Source organism: Rattus norvegicus, chromosome 9 (assembly GCF_036323735.1).
Source record: "Rattus norvegicus strain BN/NHsdMcwi chromosome 9, GRCr8, whole genome shotgun sequence".
In the NCBI taxonomy this organism is placed as follows: Eukaryota; Metazoa; Chordata; class Mammalia; order Rodentia; family Muridae; genus Rattus; species Rattus norvegicus.
Window position 1 is genome coordinate 121408220 of NC_086027.1, and position 22963 is coordinate 121431182.

A 22963-nucleotide genomic window follows, 5' to 3' on the forward strand; every position below is an offset into this window, starting at 1 on the left:
AGTAGTAGTCGTAGTAGTAGTAGTTTTGGGCCTAGGTTTGGTGAGGGGTCGTCTATTCCTAAGAACAGCGCTTGGGTCTATAATTTTGGGGCTAATAGATTCTACCTTAAGTCTAATATCTAGGAGAATTCCAGGATCTGTTCCAGGTACGTAGAGGCACAGTCCCCATCGTCGGGTCTGGAACCAGTCTTTGGTGTATTTTTTTCCCATTTGAGTAAAGGTGATGTTGAGGGTGGCAACTCTACCCTTGGCCCATTTGACGTCTATAGAACCCCAAGTGGACGAGGGATTCCAGCTTGTCTGCCCTGTAGTCTCACAGCCCCAATAATAACAGAAAAAGTGTGATTCTCCTCCACATTTCCACATATCAGACCTGAGGGGCCTGTTCTTCGGGCAGACATAGAAGGGGGTCTTAGTGAGTTCTGTCCTAGCCCCAGGAGTCCGGCAGCCGGCATCGGGTTTCGGGGGTGGAGCACGTACAGCTCCAGGTCCTCCGAACCGGGGGGAAGTGTATAAGTGTGGTGAGAAATCTAGCATGTCATTCACCTCGTCAGGGGCCATATGTTCTAAGCCCCACCCTGGTGCTCCCGCAGCCAGCTTACACCAGGACGGGTACAGCGGTGGCCACCAGGTCCAGAGGGGATGTTTACCAGTGACGGACCACACTAGGTCTCCTGTTGAAGAGAAAACCTGCCAAGTTAGTTGTTGGGGGGAATGTGGATCCTTATTCGATGTCATCTCCCGGGGTGAGGCGGCGGCGGAGGCGAAGCTTAAGAGGGTGAGGAGTCCTTTCCACCGTCCATTCATCTTCAGGGGTCTTGGGAGCCTTCTTAGCGTGTGAAGCGTGGATCCAGGCAGCTATTCCGTCGACCTTTATAGCTGTCGGGGTGGTGAGTAGGACTGAATAAGGTCCTTTCCAGCGAGGTTCAAGGTTACTGGCTCGGTGTCGTCTGACCAGAACCAGATCTCCGACCTGAAATCCGTGTGGGATGTTGGGGCTTTCTGTCCGGTAGGTCTCCTTCAGCAAGTCCCACACCTGGCGTCTGACAATCTCAAGAGCCCTAAGGCGGGTGAGGAGGGGTTGAGAAAGAGGAGGGTCAGGATCATGTATTCCCCCGGCTTCACCTATAGGTGGCGGACTGCCCCGTAGAATCTCATACGGTGTCAGCTTAAACCTTCCCGGAGTGTTCCGAGCACGGAACAGGGCGAAGGGAAGGAGGGCTGTCCAATCTTTCCCGCCGGTCTCTAAGGCCAATTTAGTCAAGGTCTCTTTAAGGGTTCTATTCATTCTTTCTACCTGTCCTGAGCTCTGGGGTCTGTAAGCACAATGTAATTTCCAATTAATCCCCAGCTGACTGGCCAGCCCCTGACTTACCTGGGCAACTTACCTTAGCAGGTCCATTGTCAGACCCGATTACCTTGGGGAGTCCAAACCGTGGAAAGATCTCTTCCAGTATCTTCTTAGCCACCACTTGAGCTGTTTCTGAGCGGGTAGGAAATGCTTCTACCCAACCTGAGAAGGTGTCTACGAACACTAGTAGATATTTATTACCATACCTGGCTGGAGTTATTTCTGTAAAGTCAATTTCCCAATGAGCCCACGGCCTATCTCCCCTAAGTCTCTTGCCATGGAGAGACGGGGGTCTATTAGAGTTGACGAGAGCACAGGCTTGACAACTCTGTACAACCTCTTGGGCTAAGTCTGGTAATCTCTGAACATAGTATCCAGAGGATTTCACAAGTTCTGTTAACTTCCGTGTACCCAGGTGGGTCAGACGATGGAGGTTGGTAATGAAGTCGCGTCCTTCCTTGTTTGGGAGGACTTGTTTGCCATCTGCTGTCTCAGCCGCACCGCAGGGAGAAAACCCTTGTACCCAATCAGACCGATGAAATTCCTCTAGCTCTTCTTGGGTGTATTGGAAGCTGGAGTCTTTTAGGTTTGGGGGAAGCTCTTTATTTACCACTGTCAGAATTACAGCCCCGAGTGTGGCCTGTTTGGCAGTGGCATCTGCCATACGGTTGCCTTTTGCCACAGCATCCTGTCCCCCCTGATGTCCGGGGCAGTGGATGACGGCTACCTTTCTTGGGAGGTGTATAGCTTCTAGGAGGCTGAGAATCTCATCTTTATTTTTAATTTCTTTTCCCATGGACGTCAAGAGTCCTCTCTGCCTGTAGATGGCCCCAAGGACATGTGCAGTGGCAAAAGCATAGCGACTGTCAGTGTAAATGTTAATGTTTTTTCCTTCAGCCAGCCTCAAAGCCTGAGTGAGGGCTATTAATTCAGCCTTCTGGGCTGAGGTACCCTCTGGCAGTCCACTGGACCAAATGGTCCTTCTCCCATCCACCACTGCCGCTCCCGCCTTCCTCTTTCCTTCTACCAGGAAACTGCTGCCGTCTGTAAACCAGGAGGGGCAGCCAGGTAGGGGGACATCTGTCAGCTCTTCTCTGGTACTAGAGGCCTCGGCCAAGATGTCTGTACACACATGTATTGGGTTCTGACCTGTTGTCTCTGGGAGCAGCGTGGCTGGATTTAGAATGACAGGAGCGCCAAAAGAAACTCTATCATTCAGTAGCAGGCTCTGGTAGTGAGTCAGGCGGGCATTAGTTATCCACCTGTCTGGGGGCTGCCGGATAACACTTTCTAGAGCGTGTGGGGCTATAATCGTTACTGGCTGACCTAGGGTTAGTTTATCAGAGTCTTTTATCAGAGTAGCTACTGCTGCAATGATCTTGAGGCAGGACGGCCAACCGCTAGCCACTGGGTCTAGCTTCTTGGAGAGGTACGCTACAGGCCGCTTCCAGGGACCCAGGGTCTGTGTCAGCACTCCCTTTGCTACCCCCGCTCTCTCATCTACAAACAGCGTAAAAGGTTTGGTTAGGTCAGGCAGGACTAGAGCAGGTGCAGTCAATAAGGCCCGTTTGATGGCATCAAAGGCCATTTGATGTTCAGGCTTCCACTGGAACTCAGTCTCTAACCTGGTCAAGGTGTGGAGGGGGGCAGCCAGTGCAGCGAACCCAGGAATCCACAGCCGGCAGAACCCGGCGGTGCCTAGGAATTCTCTCACCTGTCGAGGCGTCTGAGGTACAGGTATCTGAAGCACAGTCTTTTTCCGGGCTTCTGTGAGCCATTGCTTACCATCCCTAAGGATGTAGCCCAGGTAAGTCACCTCTGTGTGGCATAACTGCGCTTTCTTCGCTGATGCCCGGTATCCTAGGCGACCTAATTCAGATAGTAATTGTTCAGTCCCTTTTTGGCACTCATCCTGGGTTTCAGCACCTAAAAGTAAATCATCAACATATTGAAGAAGAGTCAGCTGTGGGTTATTGGTTCTGAAAATCGTCAGGTCCCGATGTAGAGCCTCATCAAAGAGGGTGGGTGAATTCTTGAACCCCTGTGGTAGTCTGGTCCAAGTCAATTGTCCAGAATGTCCGGTTTCCGGGTCCTTCCACTCAAAGGCAAACAGATGTTGGCTGGTGGGGTGTAATCTCAGGCTAAAGAAAGCATCTTTGAGGTCTAAGACAGTGTACCATATCCTCTCTGGCGGCAGAGTGCTGAGGAGGGTGTAGGGATTAGGTACTATGGGATGTACATCTTCTACCCTTTTGTTGACCTTTCTCAAGTCCTGAACGGGTCGATAGTCTCGTGTCCCAGGCTTCTTTACTGGTAATAGTGGGGTGTTCCAGGAGGACCGGCATGGGGTTAGGATGCCCAGTTGTAAAAATTTGTTTATATGAGGCCGAATGCCTTCTTTCGCTTCCTTGCCCATAGGGTACTGGCGCACACTGATGGGAGTAGCACCTGACTTGACTGCAATCACTATAGGGGGAACTTGGGAGGCCATTCCAACTCCCCCAGTCTCCGCCCAGGCTTCGGGGAACCTGGAAAGCCACCACTGCGGGTTGTCCATCTTCTTACCTTTTTCATGTATGCGATACTCGTCTGCCAAATTGAAAGTCAAAGTCCATACTGGCCTGGGGGGGTGCCACTTTATTCGGGGTCCTTCCGGTGAAAACTGTATTTCGGCATTCATTTTAGTCAGCAGGTCTCGACCGAGCAAGGGAGTGGGACACTCAGGCACTACTAAGAAAGAATGGGATACCCGGCCAGCCCCTAAATTGACACGGTGAGCTGTTGTCCACTTGTGTATTTTCATGCCGGTTGCCCCCACCACCAAACTGGTCTTGTCAGTAAGCTTCCCCAGAGGGTGTTGTAAAACTGAAAACTCTGCCCCCGTATCTACTAGGAAGTCCACGGGGGTTCCCTCCACATCTAAAATTACCCTAGGCTCGGGGAGGGAGTACGAGCCCTGACTGTCCTAATCATCTTCGTTCCTCAGGACAAGGGTCCTGGGACTCCGCATCTTTTCCCTCTTGTTCGGACAATCCCTGGCCCAATGTCCTTTATTCATGCAATAACGGCACTGGTCTTTATCTACCTGTGAAAGTCCTTTATCCATCTGTGAAAGTCTCCGATCTTGTGAAGCCCAGTTGTTCCGGTGGCGTGGGTTGCCCAGATTCTCTATCTTTCTCCCTACATTCCTGTTTCCTTCAGGTACTACTGCGGCCAGTATTCGTGTTAAATTCTGGTCCCTACGTCTATCTCTCTCATCTTCTCTTTCTTCTCTTTCCTTTTTCTCCCTCTCCTTCTCTTCTTCTGTCTCTCTCTTATGTATACTTTCTCTGCTTCCTTAACTAAGTCTTTTTTTTTCTCTTTTTTTTGGGGGGCTGGGGATCGAACCCAGGACCTTGCGCTTCCTTAACTAAGTCTTTTACTGTAAGATCTTGTAGGCCTTCTAGTCTTTGTAACTTGCGCTTGATGTCCGGGTAGGACTGACCTATAAAGGACATGGCTACTGCTGCCTGCTGTCCCTCAGACAAAGGGTCAAAGGGAGTGTACCTTCGATACGCCTCCAGAAGCCTCTCTAAGAACACGGAGGGGACCTCCGTGGGTCCCTGAAGTACCTCTCTTACCTTGGCCAAATTAGTGGGGCGACGAGGTGCCCCCTTGAGACCTGCCACGAGAGCCCGGCGGTAAGTGGTCAACCTCTCCCTACCTTCAGTCGTGTTATAATCCCAGGGGGGGCGATCAAGGGGGAAGGCAGCGTCAATGAGGTTGAGCATCCTGGTCGGAGTTCCGTCTGGTCCTGGAACATGCTTCCGAGCCTCTAGGAGAATCCGCTCCTTCTCCTCAGTGGTAAAAAGAACCTGTAAAAGCTGCTGACAATCATCCCAAGTGGGCTGATGGGAGAACATCAGGGACTCTATGAGATTAGTTAAACTGGAAGGATTTTCAGAGAAAGAATCATGGTTAGTTTTCCAGTTATAAAGGTCAGCTGAGGAGAAAGGCCAATACTGTAAGGGTTGGAGTTCAGGAGGATCTACAGGGGGGCCATAGGCCCTAAGTGGGAAGGTGGGAGCTGAAGGAGGACCCTCTGGACCGGTCCCGCGCCGGCTTCTGGTACCGGCTGCAGGACCCTCAGGTTTGCCATGCTGATAAGGGGGAGGAGGAGGACTGGGTGCCGACGGTGTGGGCTCATTTTCATCTGGAGGCCCCTCGATGTCAGGATAAATCCGGGGGGTTGTCTTCTTCTCCGTCTGTAGCTCCTGTGCTACCAATACGTGTGAAGCCGGGTATGGGGATGGTCGGGACCAGGCCTTCAGCCACGGGGGGGGGGGGGGGGGGCGGGGTCAGAGGCGAGGTTTTCCCATACTACGATGTAAGGGACCTGATCCGGGTGAGATCCAGGCCCAGGCTGAAAGACAATCTTTTTGACTGATGAAATAATAGCTTGGTCTAGAGTGCCCTCTTGTGGCCAACCTACTCCAAATGTTGGCCATTCAGAAGTGCAGTAAGTTTGCCAACGTCCCTTTCTTACTTCCACGAGCAAATTTGGGGCTCTAGTTTTAACCTCTGACCAATGATTCAAAGTTTGACTCAACGGGGTGGACACAGACTGTCCCATGGTGAAGAAAAAAAGGACTAGACAAAAAAATGAAACCCCAAAAAGAAAAAGCAGTGCGTCTACACACACTCGTCCGCGCCTGGACTGATATATCCAGCCAAACGCAACCTCGGACGGCGTTGGGTCTCGAATCCACCGCCCAGGTAGGAGAAGTTCTCCGTCTCCTTGGTTACGAAAAGTCACAGTCTGATCTCTTTGACTGTCACCTGCCGGGTCTTCCCGACAAAAGTCGGCTCGTGGGACGTCTCCCAGAGCTGGGGCGTCCTCACTTCCGCTATCTAAAAAAAGAACAAAAAGAAAACAGCTATTCGAAGTAGAAACCCAGTACCTACTCACAGGCGTCTGCCCGGGGTGGGAAGCCCTTCCATCCAAGCACACTTAAATACGGGGTAGGAAGCCCATCTACCCAAGTGTACTCAAAACAACAGGGTGGGAAGCCCATCCACCCGAGTGCGCTCAAAAACAACGGGGTGGGAAGCCCATCCACCCGAGTGTACTCAAAAACAACAGGGTGGGAAGCCCATCCACCCGAGTGCGCTCAAAAACAACACAGAGTGGGAAGCCCATCCACTCGAGTGCACTCAAAAACAACAGAGTGGGAAGCCCATCCACTCGAGTGCACTCAAAAACAATGGAGTGGGGAATCTTCTTCTGCCCAGACAGTGCACCAAGACCTTAAACCGGTACTGAAAAACACAGACTACAGGACTTAATTCACACACACACTAGTCTCACACTCACACAGCGGCCGCTTTCCAGCACTCACACTAACGTACCTCCAAGAGGCATTCGGATCTCCGGGGGTTACACTCCTATCCCGGACGAGCCCCCAATGAAAGACCCCCAGATTCTGGGGAGACTCTCGCTCCAGTCACGGGTTGGGGTACCCCCAGGAAACACGAGAAGCCAGTCTTGATGTAATCAGCAAGAGGCAGTTTTATTTACGAGATCTCAGGCTGACACATATCTCACACAGGAGATTGAGTCCAGCCCAGAGCCTCTCTAGGCCGGAGCTTATATAGGGAAAACAGATTGGTTAGTACAAAGCGTGTACAGTTATTTTTTTTTTCTGTGCGGAATTGTATTAACAAAGCATTCTAGCATCTTGGCAGTATGGGCAAGGTGTCTTATCTCGCTCAGCTAAGGGATGACTCGTATCAGGGAGTGAAGGAAGGGAAGGGAGGTAGCTCCAGGGGTAGCTCCAGATGGCCAGTGTCCTTGGAGCCCTATCTCAAATTCTTTTAGGCATAGTCAGACTTTGTTCAGGACTAACTTTTAGAAATTTTAACCCTTCAAAAGCTAACACAAGAAAGTGATTGCTTTTGTTTCCTGCGTGATATATATTTCACATTGCTGAGAACAAAACTTCTGATTTCACAGATACAGACTGGGCCCAAGATGAGCTTGTCATGAACTCCTGTATTGCAGAGTATTTGATCGCATTGTGAACCCAGAGACTGTCCAATTTGCTGGAGACAGGGTTGGGAGGGGAGCTGTTTCTAACTGGTATGGCTCAGCCCTTAGTACACACCTTTGCTCTCAAACGATGAAGGTAAACATCGTTTTTGAAGGAAGCGCTATAATTGAGTGGGTGAAAAAATGATGGATCAGGGAAAGATCTGACAGAATAGGATATGCACAACTCTAAAGAGAAGAAGTAAAAGAGGCAATATAAGAGGAAGCAGCACAGAGGGTAAGAGGAGGAGGCAGTTTTACCTGGAGAATTTTACAGAGACAGGCAGGCTAAAGACAGAAAAAGAGAAAATGAGCGAGAGAATGAGAAGAGAGCAGTTTTCTAGAGTTCGTTTGAGGCCAAGCACAGCAATTCAGTCAGAAGTGAAAGAAGCAATTTGAATTGGTTAGAGTGAAGAGTAAGAGCTAGAAGAGCAGAGTTGACCAGCCAGAGTTCAAAAAGAAGAAGAAAGGGTGATTATTTAACAGTTAAGTCTCTGATGCCCAAAACACTCAAGTGCCCAACTCTACTGAGCCCCCTAAGTGTTTGCCCGGTGCTGAGCCTTGCTGATGCATGTGGAAGCTTTAGTTCCTAAAAAAAGGAACATCTTGATCTTTCTGTTTGGCACCTGGGCAGTAACACCCCGTTCCTGATTTTTGTTCCTGTTTTTGTCCTGAGGGCATAACCTATTTTTCCACTGTGCTTCCTGGAATTCTCCACCCAGTGAACTTGGGGTGTATATTCTGTGAACCTCAGTAAAGCTTTGGCATTTTCTTAGCACAAATGACCCTAGTCTGTGTCTTTTGTTAAATCCCCCAGGCCATTCTAGACCTAGATAAGATTGTACAGAAGCTATAAGCTTCCATGACTAGGCCTAGATTATCAGAAGGAGGAAGTAAGCCTTCCAGGTATTTTTACATTCCTATGTGATAGTCACTGTCTACAAAAATAGAGCAAGTAGTGTATGTATCACAATCTTGCTGTCCCTATCTTTACGAATTTGCTTTTCTTTGTTCACTATAGCTTCCCTTCTTTGCCTTTCATTTAAACAATGTTGAATTAAGTTTTTATATGAGGGTAGATTCTCATATAATATATCCTGACCACCGTTTCCCCAACCTGCACTCCCAACTACCCCTCACTTCTATCCTTTCCCCAAGGTCCACCCCCCCACCCATGTCCTCTTCAAAAAGGAGCAGACCTAACAGACAAAACAAGAGAGAAAAAGACAAGGTGAAAGCCTTCATGTTGGACAAGGCAACCTGATAGGAAAAATCTCAAGATCAAGCCAAAGAATCAGAGTTACACCTGCTTCCACAGTTCGGAGTCCCTCAAAGACACCAAGCTAACAGCCATAACATATCAGCAGAGGACCTGGCATAGACACATGCTGTCTCTATGCTTGCCATTTAAGTTTCTGTAAGATTCCTAGAAATCCAATCAGTGTTAGTCATGGGTTCCCTCTCATGTCAAGGGCCTCAAGTTAAACCAAACATTGGTTGGCCACTCAAACCAATTTGTTACCATCATGCCCCAGCACATCTTAGGAAGGACCAATTGTAGGTGTGTGTGGGTGTTGGGGGTGGAGGGGGGTTTCCAGGTTTCTCTTTCTTCTTTTTAGCCTGTAGCGTACCTTCTCTCCTCAAAGAGACTAGAACACAGGGGTGAAGGCTCCAAGCTTGTACTAGCTTGACCTCTGCATTCAGTGAACTGTGTGGAATTTGTCCTTAATGATCAGTCCCTGCTGTCAGTTATCTGAGAGCAAAGTTTGTCCTAACATCAGCATGGATTGTTTAAGGATCTCAAGGGACCTCCTTGGCCACCAGCTCAACCAAATGTACCTTATTACCAACATCCAAGTCCTGCCTGGTGTCAAAGGATGGTCAGTTCAGACTCCATATCCTCCATTACTAGGAGTTTCATTAGGGTCACCCTGGTCATCCAGGAAGTTGTCATTCTACTGGATTTCTACACTAACTCCCAAATAACCCCTAATTCCAGCTGTTTCTTCCTGCACTGTACTTTCCCCTGCATCCCCCTCAACTGATCCTCCCTAATCCTGTTCCCATCAAACTCTGGTCTACTCACAGAAATTATTCTATTTTCCCTGTAGAAAGAGATCTGTGCTTCCTCCCTAGGGTCCACCTCTTTAACCCCTCTGGGTTTGATTACTATTTACCTGATAGGTAATATCCACTTGTAAGTAAATGCATGCCATGTTTGTCATTCTGGGTGTGATTTCTTTAGTTGCATTTACTTGCCTATAAATTCATGATGGCATCTTTTTAAACAGCTGAGTGATAAATGTACCACATTTTTGGTGTAACCCATAGGGCTCAAAGTGAGTCTTAACTACAAGGAGATCCCCCAAGTGAGGCATGAGAATGGAGTTTAATGCAAAGGCAAGAGTTTATTTTCGGGTGTGTCGGGGTCAACCTTCAATCAGCCCCTCGTAGCGAGGGACTGGAAGGTGACCCCAATGGCTGTGACAAGCAGTTTTTATACTTTCAGGGGTACAGGTTACATTAGCAGGTTTACAGTTCAAACTTATATGGCATGCCTTTGAGCTCTTATCTGGGACCAGAGGGTCAGGCTAAATGTACTACAGGTACATTTTGCAGGATTTTCAAGAATGTCCCTGCTCCTCCCAAGAACTGTGGGTGGAGAATGGAACTTGTCCTAGCCTTGACCGGAACCTGTTTATTTCCTGAGATGCTTTTGGTTAGAGAATTGAATCAAAGTAGGAAAGTGGCAAGTTAGAACAAAACAAAACAAAACCAAAAAAAAGGTTATTTTGTTTCTGGACAGAAACTAGAGAAACTAGAAATGTTCTCCTTTCGAGGAAAGTAGTTAATATCAGGGCTTGAGATGGCAAACAGCATAGAAAACTGTATTCAGAGCTTAATCGGCTGTTGTTGTAGCACCTGGAAGACTGGAGTCATGCAAGTAATGCAGTCAGAAGTTGAGGTCATACGATTTCAGTGGAAAATAGACTCCGTGACAAATTTAGCTAGAGGTCATTTATGTGGTATTTTGACCCCAAGTCTTTCTTATTCCACCCATGCTCTGAGAAATTGAGCAAGGCAGAATTAAAAAACAATTAGCTATATTTCTCAGGTGAAATATTGAAATCTGTTAGATGATTATTACTAGTAACTCATTCTGGACTACAAGAAAAAAACAACAAGTTGAGCAGAAATAAATGCAAAGTCTGTGGTTTGTAGAGAAAAGCAGCCCTGGGAAGTTACACATGGCAGCCAAATGCTGAGACAGAGGCATGAATTTTCAAAAAGATTATCACCATTAAAGAGAAGGACTTTGCTCAGGATTGGAAGCCTAAGAAGGTGAATTAAGGGAAACAGTCCCTCCTGCTAAGCCTTCAGTTAATGGAAGGGGGAGTTGGCAAAGTCATTCCTAGACCCAGGAAGGAACGTCATATAAAACCTGCTACTACTGGTCCAAGCGTGGCACCCAAGATCTGGAAATAAGAAAGATGGAAAATGTAAAGTTATGGCTTCTTCCCCGGTGGTTTCAGTTCAGTACTGTTCCAGCCATTTGTGTTTGGCAGAGTGAGATCCCTAGTGAGGGAAGACACTGTGAGAGTGCATGGGATGAATCTGAGGATGAAGTCTGAGTTGCATTTGAGACCACAAGATATAGAGATACCCAAGTTATGAGACACCTGTCATGGAGAGCTGCATATAGGGAGTTCAAGGATCTAAACTGAGAGATGTATGAGAAGTTGCAGGGATATGACCATCTAAGCCTTTTGAAACTGAGGCTCCTTGTGTCTGAGACAGCTGCAGGATTTGGTGTTCGTCCTGCTAGGTTTCTTACTTTGGTCCAATCTTCCCTCACTATGTACACATTCCTCTCTACTGGAATGGGAAGGGGTATTCTGTGCCTTTATATGTTGGAAAGATATAACTTGCTTTCTGATTTTACAAGATGTGACAATCAAGAGTGTTAGAAGTGATTTGGGGCATTTGAAGAATGTATGGGCTGCTGCAGGCTATTAGGGTCATTGGAAGCTCCTGATTAGCTGCCTGTGAGGGATGGTTTTCCTAGAATTGACTTGTTTGGACTTTTCCAGTTCTGGGAAACAGAAACTTAGGCCTAGTTTCCCAGTCTGTCAGTTTACAACCTGTCATGGAGGAGTCAGCCTTGCTCTGGCCAACTCAGTTCTCTAAATAGAACTGCTTTTGTAGGAGGAACCTTTCTAGATGATTAGTTATTGGGGATGACATTTGGGTGTCTATAGAGTCAACCCATTTGCTGCGTGGTGTGTGTGTGTGTGTGTGTGTGTGTGTGTGTGTGTGTGTGTGTGTGTGTGTGTGTGTGTATTGTGTAGTGGTTGTACCTGATTAGTCAGCTTCCTTCTTATGTTGTATTGCCTTCAGCATTATAGACTCTAACCCTAAATCACATAAGATGCAGTTGAAGCAATTGCTATTCAGTGCTAAGGTATTTTGCAAGACTGTTTTTTTTTATAATTTTAATTTTGTTTTTGTTTTTCAGGACAAAGTTTCCCTATGTAGCCCTGGGTGTCCTGAACGTAGCTGTTTAGAACATGTGGCCTCAAACGTATATGGTCCACCTGCCTCTGGCTCCAGAGTCCCAGGATTAAATGTGGGCCAACATGCCCAGGTTTTTCTTTGTTTGTTTGTTTGTTTGTTTGTTTGTTTGTTCGTTTTTATATTATTGGCTGATGGGTTGGACTGTGGGTTTTGGCACATGTCAAGCATATGCTGTTGTGTTGATCTTCATCCACGTTATGAATTTTGAAATTTGATAGAGAGCATATTCTGTTTCTCAGGTGGCATGTATTCGTGATATTCATACTGCCTGGCTATGTTGCCTGAGCTTTCTGAGTCATTGGATTGCAGGTATATGACATTTTTCCTACCTGTTGCGTTTGTGATGATTTATTTCAATGAATATGTATATTTTGCCTGTATGAATGAATATGCACATCATGTATGCCTAATCCCCATAGTAGTCAGAAAATGGCTTCAGAATTCCTGAACTTGGAGTAATCAATAGTTGTGAAGCTCCATTCTAACTACTGGCAATTGAGGCCAATTATTTTTAAGACCAGCAAGAGTTCTTCACTGATGAGCCAGCTCCTGTCCTATGTTGCTTATTTAGGATCAACCTTTACATTGCCAATATTTTGAGCTATCTGTTTGTATCTGTTTAAACATTAATTCCCTTTTGGTAAGATCTCATTATTGTTACAGTTTATTTTATTTTTTTTTTATTAACTTGAGTGTTTCTTATTTACATTTCGAGTGTTATTCCCTTTCCCAGTTTCCAGGGAAACATCTCCCTAATCGCTCCCCCTCCCCTTCTTTATGGGTGTTCCCCTCGCCACCCTCCCCCCATTACTGCCCTCCCCCCAACAATCACGTTCACTGGGGGTTCAGTCTTAGCAGGACCAAGGGCTTCCCCTTCCACTGGTGATCTTACTAGAATATTCATTGCTACCTATGAGGTCAGAGTCCAGGGTCAGTCCATGTATAGTCTTTAGGTAGTGGCTTAGTCCCTGGAAGCTCTGGTTGGTTGGCATTGTTGTTCATAAGGGGTATCGAGCTCCTTCAAGCTCTTCGAGTTCTTTCTCTGATTCCTTCAACAGGGGTCCCGTTCTCAGTTCAGTGGTTTGCTGCTGGCATTCGCCTCTGTATTTGCTGTATTCTGGCTGTGTCTCTCAGGAGCGATATACATCCGGCTCCTGTCGGCCTGCACTTCTTTGCTGCATTCATCTTGTCTAATTGGATGGCTGTATATGTCTGGGCCACATGTGGGGCAGGCTCTGAATGGTGTTCCTTCTGTCTCTGTTTTAATCTTTGCCTCTCTATTCCCTGCCAAGGGTATTCTTGTTCCCCTTTTAAAGAAGGAGTGAAGCATTCACATTTTGATCATCTGTCTTGAGTTTCATTTATTCTAGGCATCTAGGGTAATTCAAGCATTTGGGCTAATAGCCACTTATCAGTGAGTGCATACCATGTATGTCTTTCTGTGTTTGGGTTAGCTCACTCAGGATGATATTTTCCAGTTCCAACCATTTGCCTACGAATTTCATAAAGTCGTTGTTTTTGATAGCTGAGTAATATTCCATTGTGTAGATGTACCACATTTTCTGTATCCATTCCTCTGTTGAAGGGCATCTGGGTTCTTTCCAGCTTCTGGCTATTATAAATAAGGCTGCAATGAACATAGTGGAGCACGTGTCTTTTTTATATGTTGGGGCATCTTTTGGGTATATGCCCAAGAGAGGTATAGCTGGATCCTCAGGCAGTTCAATGTCCAATTTTCTGAGGATCCTCCAGACTGATTTCCAGAATGGTTGTACCAGTTTGCAATCCCACCAACAATGGAGGAGTGTTCCACTTTCTCCACATCCCCGCCAGCATCTGTTGTCCCCTGAGTTTTTGATCTTAGCCATTCTCACTGGTGTGAGGTGAAATCTCAGGGTTGTTTTGATTTGCATTTCCCTTATGACTAAAGATGTTGAACATTTCTTTAGGTGTTTCTCCGCCATTCGGCATTCCTCAGCTGTGAATTCTTTGTTTAGCTCTGAGCCCCATTTTTTAATAGGGTTATTTGTTTCCCTGCTGTCTAACTTCTTGAGTTCTTTGTATATTTTGGATATAAGGCCTCTATCTGTTGTAGGATTGGTAAAGATCTTTTCCCAATGTGTTGGTTGCCGTTTTGTCCTAACCACAGTGTCCTTTGCCTTACAGAAGCTTTGCAGTTTTATGAGATCCCATTTGTCGAATCTTGATCTTAGAGCGTAAGCCATTGGTGTTTTGTTCAGGAAATTTTTTCCAGTGCCCATGTGTTCCAGATGCTTCCCTAGTTTTTCTTCTATTAGTTTGAATGTGTCTGCTTTGATGTGGAGGTCCTTGATCCACTTGGATTTAAGCTTTGTACAGGGTGATAAGAATGGATCGATCTGCATTCTTCTACATGTTGACCTCCAGTTGAACCAGCACCATTTGCTGAAAATGCTATCTTTTTTCCATTGGATGGTTTTGGCTCCTTTGTCAAAAATCAAGTGACCATAGGTGTGTGGCTTCATTTCTGGGTCTTCAATTCTATTCCATTGGTCTATCTGTCTGTCTCTGTACCAATACCATGCAGTTTTTAATCACTATTGCTCTGTAATACTGCTTGAGTTCAGGGATAGTGATTCCCCCTGAAGTCCTTTTATTGTTGAGGATAGCTTTAGCTATCCTGGGTTTTTTGTTATTCCAGATGAATTTGCAAATTGTTCTGTCTAACTCTTTGAAGAATTGGATTGGTATTTTGATGGGGATTGCATTGAATCTGTAGATCGCTTTTGGTAAAATGGCCATTTTTACTATATTAATCCTGCCAATCCACGAGCATGGGATATCTTTCCATCTTCTGAGGTCTTCTTCAATTTCCTTCTTCAGTGTCTTGAAGTTCTTATTGTACAGATCTTTTACGTGCTTTGTTAAAGTCACACCGAGGTACTTTATATTATTTGGGTCTATTATGAAGGGTGTCGTTTCCCTAATTTCTTTCTCGGCTTGTTTCTCTTTTGTATAGAGGAAGGCAACTGATTTATTTGAGTTAATTTTATACCCAGCCACTTTGCTGAAGTTGTTTATCAGCTTTAGTAGTTCTCTGGTGGAACTTTTGGGATCACTTAAATATAATATCATATCATCTGCAAATAGTGATATTTTGACTTCTTCTTTTCCGATCTGTATCCACTTGACCTCCTTTTGTTGTCTGATTGCTCTGGCTAGAACTTCAAGAACTATATTGAATAAGTAGGGAGAGAGTGGGCAGCCTTGTCTAGTCCCTGATTTTAGTGGGATTGCTTCAAGTTTCTCTCCATTTAGTTTAATGTTAGCAACTGGTTTGCTGTATATGGCTTTTACTATGTTCAGGTATGGGCCTTGAATTCCTATTCTTTCCAGGACTTTTATCATGAAGGGGTGTTGAATTTTGTCAAATGCTTTCTCAGCGTCTAATGGAATGATCATGTGGTTTTGTTCTTTCAGTTTGTTTATATAATGGATCACGTTGATGGTTTTCCGTATATTAAACCATCCCTACATGCCTGGGATGAAGCCTACTTGGTCATGGTGATTGATTGTTTTGATGTGCTCTTGGATTCGGTTTGCCACAATTTTGTTGAGTATTTTTGCGTCGATATTCATAAGGGAAATTGGTCTGAAGTTCTCTTTCTTTGTTGTGTCTTTGTGTGGTTTAGGTATAAGAGTAATTGTGGCTTCATAGAAGGTATTCGGTAGTGATCCATCTGTTTCAATTTTGTGGAATAGTTTGGATAATATTGGTATGAGGTCTTCTATGAAGGTCTGATAGAATTCTGCACTAAACCCGTCTGGACCTGGGCTCTTTTTGGTTGGGAGACCTTTAATGACTGCTTCTATTTCCTTAGGAGTTATGGGGTTGTTTAACTGGTTTATCTGTTCCTGATTTAACTTCGGTACCTGGTATCTGTCTAGGAAATTGTCCATTTCCTGAAGATTTTCAAGTTTTGTTGAATATAGGTTTTTATAGTAAGATCTGATGATTTTTTTAATTTCCTCTGAATCTGTTGTTATGTCTCCCTTTTCATTTCTGATTTTGTTAATTTGGACACACTCTCTGTGTCCTCTCGTTAGTCTGGTTAAGGGTTTATCTATCTTGTTAATTTTCTTAAAGAACCAACTTTTGGTTCTGTTGATTCTTTCTATGGTCCTTTTTGTTTCTAATTGGTCGATTTCAGCTCTGAGTTTGATTATTTCCTGCCTTCTACTCCTCCTGGGTGTATTTGCTTCTTTTTGTTCTAGAGCTTTTAGGTGTGCTGTCAAGCTGCTGACATATGCTCTTTCCTGTTTCTTTCTGCAGGCACTCAGCGCTATGAGTTTTCCTCTTAGCACAGCTTTCATTGTGTCCCATAAGTTTGGGTATGTTGTACCTTCATTTTCATTAAATTCTAAAAAGTTTTTAATTTCTTTCTTTATTTCTTCCTTGACCAGGTTATCATTGAGTAGAGCATTGTTCCATTTCCAAGTATATGTGGACATTCTTCCTTGATTGTTATTGAAGACCAGTTTTAGGCCGTGGTGGTCCGATAGCACGCATGGGATTATTTCTATCTTTCTATATCTGTTGACGCCTGTTTTTTGACCAATTATATGGTCAGTTTTGGAGAAAGTACCATGAGGAGCTGAGAAGAAGGTATATCCTTTTGCTTTAGGATAGAATGTTCTATAAATATCCGTTAGGTCCATTTGGCTCATGACTTCTCTTAGTCTGTCTACATCTCTGTTTAATTTCTGTTTCCATGATCTGTCCATTGATGAGAGTGGGGTGTTGAAATCTCCCACTATTATTGTGTGAGGTCCAATGTGGGTTTTGAGCTTTAGTAAGGTTTCTTTTACATATGTAGGTGCCCTTGTATTTGGGGCATAGATATTTAGGATTGAGAGTTCATGTTGGTGGATTTTTCCTTTGATGAATATGAAGTGTCCTTCCTTATCTTTTTTGATGACTTTTAGTTGAAAATTGATTTTATTTGATATTAGAATGGCTACTCCAGCTTGCTTCTTCTGACCATTTGCTTGGAAAGTTGTTTTCCAGCCTTTCACTCTGAGGTAGTGTCTGTCTTTGTCTCTGAGGTGTGTTTCCTGTAGGCAGCAGAATGCAGGGTCCTCGTTGCCTATCCAGTTTGTTAATCTATGTCTTTTTATTGGGGAGTTGAGGCCATTGATGTTGAGAGATATTAAGGAATAGTGATTATTGCTTCCTGTTATATTCATATTTGGATGTGAGGTTATGTTTGTGTGCTTTCATTCTCTTTGTTTTGTTGCCAAGATGATTAGTTTCTTGCTTCTTCTAGGGTATAGCTTGCCTCCTTATGTTGGGCTTTACCATTTATTATCCTTTGTAGTGCTGGATTTGTAGAAAGATATTGTGTAAATTTGGTTTTGTCATGGAATATCTTGGTTTCTCCATCTATGTTAATTGAGAGTTTTGCAGGATACAGTAACCTGGGCTGGCATTTGTGTTCTCTTAGGGTCTGTATGACATCAGTCCACTATCTTCTGGCCTTCATAGTTTCTGGCGAGAAGTCTGGTGTGATTCTGATAGGTCTGCCTTTATATGTTACTTGACCTTTTTCCCTTAGTGCTTTTAATATTCTTTCCTTATTTTGTGCATTTGGTGTTTTGACTATTATGTGACGGGAGGTGTTTCTTTTCTGGTCCAATCTATTTGGAGTTCTGTAGGCATCTTGTATGCCTATGGGTATCTCTTTTTTTAAGTTAGGGAAGTTTTCTGCTATGATTTTGTTGAAGATATTTACTGGTCCTTTGAGCTGGGAGTCTTTACTCTCTTCTATACCTATTTTCCTTAGGTTTGATCTTCTCATTGAGTCCTGGATTTCCTGTATGTTTTGGACCAGTAGCTTTTTCCGCTTTACATTATCTTTGACAGTTGAGTCAATGATTTCTATGGAATCTTCTGCTCCTGAGATTCTCTCTTCCATCTCTTGTATTCTGTTGGTGAGGCTTGTATCTACAGCTCCTTGTCTCTTCTTTTGGTTTTCTATATCCAGGGTTGTTTCCATGTGTTCTTTTTTGATTGCTTCTATTTCCATTTTTAATTCCTTCAACTGTTTGATTGTGTTTTCCTGGAATTCTTTCAGGGATTTTTGCGATTCCTCTCTGTAGGCTTCTACTTGTTTATTAATGTTTTCCTGTGTTTCCCTAAGGGAGTTCTTCATGTCTTTCTTGAAGTCCTCCAGCATCATGATCAAATATGATTTTGAAACTAGATCTTGCTTTTCTGGTGTGTTTGGATATTCCATGTTTGTTTTGGTGGGAGAATTGGGCTCCGATGATGCCATGTAGTCTTGGTTTCTGTTGATTGGGTTCCTGCGCTTGCCTCTCGCCGTCAGATTACCTCTAGTGTTACTTTGTTCTGCTATTTCTGACAGTGGCTAGACTGTCCTATAAGCCTGTGTGTCAGGAGTGCTGTAGACCTGTTTTCCTTTCTTTCAGTCAGTTATGGGGACAGAGTGTTCTGCTTTCGGGCATGTAGTTTTTCCTCTCTACAGGTCTTCAGCTATTCCTGTGGGCCTGTGTCTTGAGTTCACCAGGCAGGTTTCTTGCAGCAGAAAAGTTGGTCTTACCTGTGGTCCCGAGGCTCAAGTTCGCTCGTGGGGTGCTGCCCAGGGGCTCTCTGCAGCGGCAGAAACCAGGAAGACCTGTGCCGCCCCTTCCGGGAGCTTCAGTGCACCAGGGTTCCAGATGGCCTTTGGTGTTTTCCTCTGGCGTCCGAGATGTATGTACAGAGAGCAGTCTCTTCTGGTTTCCCAGGCTTGTCTGCCTCTCTGAAGGTTCAGCTCTCCCTCCCATGGGATTTGGGTGCAGAGAACTGTTTATCCGGTCTGTTTCCCTCAGGTTCTGGCGGTGTCTCAGGTAGGGGTCCTGCCGCTCCTGGGCCCTCCCCCACGGGAGCCCAGAGGCCTTATGCATTTTCCTCTTGGGCCAGGGATGTGGGCAGGGGTGGGCAGTGTTGGTGGTCTCTTCCGCTCTGCAGCCTCAGGAGTGCCCACCTGATCAGGCGGTGAGGTCTCTTTCCCACAAGGTCTGGGAGCAGAGAGCTGCTGTGGGCCGGGATCCGCGGGCGTGGGACCTCCGGCAAACACAGGACGTGCCCGGTCCTAGATGAACTCTGCCTCTGTGTGTCCCGATCTCACCAGGCAGCTCTCTTGCAGCAGACAAGTTGGTCTTACCTGTGGTCCCGAGGCTCAGGTTCGCTCGTGGGGTGCTGCCCAAGGGCTCTCTGCGGCGGCAGCAACCAGGAAGACCTGTGCCGCCCCTTCTGGGAGCTTCAGTGCACCAGGGTTCCAGATGGCCTTTGGTGTTTTCCTCTGGCGTCCGAGATGTATGTACAGAGAGCAGTCTCTTCTGGTTTCCCAGGCTTGTCTGCCTCTCTGAAGGTTCAGCTCTCCCTCCCACGGGATTTGGGTGCAGAGAACTGTTTATCCCTATTGTTACAGTTTAAACTGGGCCACCTCAAGATTCTGGAATATGAATACAGAACTGCAGTGAATGTAATTCTTTTTAGGAACTCTAGTAAAAACCTCTGAGTCCTTTCTATCTTTCTTGTTTGTTGGATTAAGTTTTCATAGGGGAGACAGGGTCTTAATATGTACCTCTGTCTGTCCTGGATAGACCTCTGATATACCTGCCTCTGCCTCCTCAGTGCTTTGATTAAAGACATGAGCCTATATGCTCACTTGATATTTTTTTCAGTTAGAAATTGTTCATACAATTTCTCTGTGTGCTTAGTACTCCGCGCCTCTCTCTCTGTCTCTCTCTCTGTCTCTCTGTCTCTCTCTGTCTCTCTCTCTGTCTCTCTCTCTCTGTCTCTCTCTCTCTCTCCATTAATTAGCATTTCTTTTGCAAGGCTATGTCCTACTCAATGAGCAAAGAAATGACAGAGGTGAACCTTATTACTCAGTTTTCTTCTAAGATGATTTGGTAATTACATTAGAACATCTGCGTCAAGAAATAAGTGGGGGAAGCACCAGAAGCATACATTTACAGTGATATCTGTATCATGGTTTCTGTTGTTAATGTATGGGATATTTCAGGATGCATTGACCTATGATGATGTACATGTGAACTTCACCCGAGAAGAATGGGCTTTGCTGGATCCTTCACAGAAGAGTCTCTACAAAGATGTGATGCAGGAGACCTACAGGAACCTCACTGCTATAGGTAAGACAGTGAATTTTCTTTCAGTTTTTAAAATAAGAAAACAAATGTTCCTTTGTTACGGTTGCTTTTCTGTAACTTCAATTGACAATAAAGAAGAATGAGGTGAAAAGGTCAGGTTCACTGAAGATAGTAACTTAAATGTTGCCTAATTTCCAATAATATATCATACATATTCTGGTACTGTATTTTAGGTTACAATTGGGAAGACCATACTATTGAAGAACATTGTCAAAGTTTCAGAAGACATGGAAGGTAATTTTCATGTGCAAGTTGGTATGAATATGCCTCTGAAGAAATGTTAGTATGTCCTCGAACTTTTAAAGAAACGCAACAGTATAAAAAGAAAAGCACTTCTTTAAGTGTATTGATTATTAAATTCTCACAAATCCATGTACCTCAATATCATGTGTCTCACTTGAAAGAAGAGAAGGAAACAATGCCTTAACAAATATTACCATTTGAATCATAGCCACATTAGAGCTACTCTGTATACCTGCCAATCTGTTTAGTCTCATAACACATAGACACACACACACACACACACAGAGAGAGAGAGAGAGAGAGAGAGAGAGAGAGAGAGAGAGTAGGTGATAAGTTTATGTTTCTAATAGGCAAATATATCATAGTAATTACTCATATAGTTACATTGTTAAGTTTAAGTGAGAGGGACAGTTTATGAGAGTCAAGAATGTTTTTGAAGAGAAAACTTAATTCTTATACCATATGTCTATCATGAACAAAAAATCAAACTGTATGAATGATGCAATGTGGAAATATTTCATTTGTTATTTTAACAGGTATATTCTGTGTCACAATGGATACAAGCCATGTGAGCACAAGGATATTGAAAGGAGCAATGCCCTCTACCCCCAGAACAATTAAGATATATGTAGCAGTCCACATTTGAGCAGACTTTCTCAGTGTGATACAAGTTTATAATTAGTTGGTTTCCCAACTTCATTGGGAATATATCCATAAACTCACATAGCAGAAAATCCCTAGGAATACTAGGATTGTGGAAATCGCTTTCTGTTTGTCCTGGTTCACTTGGCCGATATGCTATGCAAATGTAGTGTATTTCACAATAAAGGAAAACATATGAATGTACTCAGTGTGGTAAAGCTCTGAGCTCTTCCATTTCTCTTCAAATATATGAGAAATCTCATAGAGCAAAAGGATGGTACAAATGTGAGCCATGTAATAACACTTTTACCAACCCATAGTCTATGGGAAACCATGAGTGTAAACAAAGTGATACAACCTTAAGATGTGATTCTTCTTTACAATTAGACCAAATTATAAAATTAATTTCCATTTATTAGATTCATTAGTTTAGTGAATGTGGTAAAGCTTTCCCATGTGCCATCTATCTATCTTTGCAGGCATGAAAGATGTCATACAGGAGAGAAGCCCTCCGAATATACTCAGTGTGGTATAGCCTTTGCACAACATAGTCATCTCCAAAGACATAATAGCACACATACTGGAGAGAAACTCTGTGAATGTAAGCCACGTGATAAAGCCTTTACATACGATTCTCAGCTTCAAACTCTTGAAAGGATTCATACTGAAGAAAAATCCTACAAATGTAATAAATGTGGTAAAGCCTTTGAACGTCGTTGTAATCTTGGAAGGCATAAACTAATACATACTGGAAGAAAATCCTACAAATGCAATCTGTGTGGTAAAGCATTTGCACGACACAGTCATCTCAAAAGGCATGGAAGAACACATACTGGAGAGAAACCTTACGAATGTGATCAATGTGGTAAAGCCTTTGCATCTCATAGTTATCTCCAAGTACATAAAAGAATACATACTGGAGAGAAGCCCTATGAATGTGATTGGTGTGGTAAAGCCTTTATACGTTGTAGTCATCTCCAAGTACATAAGAGAATACATACTGGAGAGAAGCCCTATGAATGTAATCAATGTGGTAAAGCCTTTGCATCTCATAGTTATCTCCAAGTACATAAAAGAATACATACTGGAGAGAAGCCCTATGAGTGTGGTTGGTGTGGTAAAGCCTTTATACGTTGTAGTCATCTCCAAGTACATAAGAGAATACATACCGGAGAGAAGCCCTATGTATGTGATCGGTGTGGTAAAGACTTTGTAGTTCAGAATGATCTTAGAAAACATAAAAGAACACATACTGGAGAGAAACCTTACAAATGTAATGAATGTGGTAAAGCCTTTGTATGTAACGCTAGTCTCCGAACACATAAAGCAACACATACTACAGTGAAACCTTATGAATATAAGAAATTTAGTAAGTTCTTTGCCTCTCATGATCAACTTTGACAACATGAAAGAATTGATACTGTAGAGAAACCTCACAAATGTAGTCAATGTTGTAAAGCCTTTTCACGATCAAGCCATCTCCAACTACATAAAAGAACACATACATACTGAAGAGTAACCCTATGAATTCAACCAATGTAGTAAAGCCTTTACTGTGATCTTCAAAGGTATGGTGGTTTAAATATACTTGGCCCATGGCAAGTGGCAGTGTTAGGAGGTATGGCCTTTTTGGAGTAGATGTGGCCTTTGAGGAAGTATGTCACTGTGGAGGGGGGATGGGCTTTGAGACCCCATGCTTAAACTCTGCCCAGGGCAGAAGAATCTTCTGGCTGCCTTCTGATCAAGATGTAGAACTGTCCTCCAGCACCATGTCTGCTTGGTGACAGACATTCCTTCCACCTTGATAATAGACTGAACCTCTGAATCTGTATACCTCCCCTCCCCCCAATTAAATATCCTTTCTAAGTGTT

General features: G+C 44.3%; 1 protein-coding gene across 11 annotated transcripts in view; it reads left to right on the forward strand.

Moving 5' to 3' along the window:
- Window positions 1-22963, forward strand: part of LOC120094817 (zinc finger protein 431-like) — a 31403-nt gene extending 8440 nt beyond the window's left edge. For 2 of the 11 annotated variants that reach the window (XM_063268212.1, XM_063268211.1), the window contains exons 2-6: window positions 11935-12063; window positions 12233-12302; window positions 20063-20189; window positions 20381-20441; window positions 21572-22963. In XM_063268212.1, the coding sequence (XP_063124282.1) occupies window positions 20156-20189; window positions 20381-20441; window positions 21572-22493 (1017 nt within the window). In that variant the 5' untranslated portion in view covers window positions 11935-12063; window positions 12233-12302; window positions 20063-20155 and the 3' untranslated portion in view covers window positions 22494-22963. Of the gene's footprint in view, window positions 1-11934; window positions 12064-12232; window positions 12303-20062; window positions 20190-20380 lie in introns of those variants that run through there. The other 9 variants (XM_063268216.1, XM_063268215.1, XM_063268213.1 and 6 more) reach the window with 6 other exon arrangements.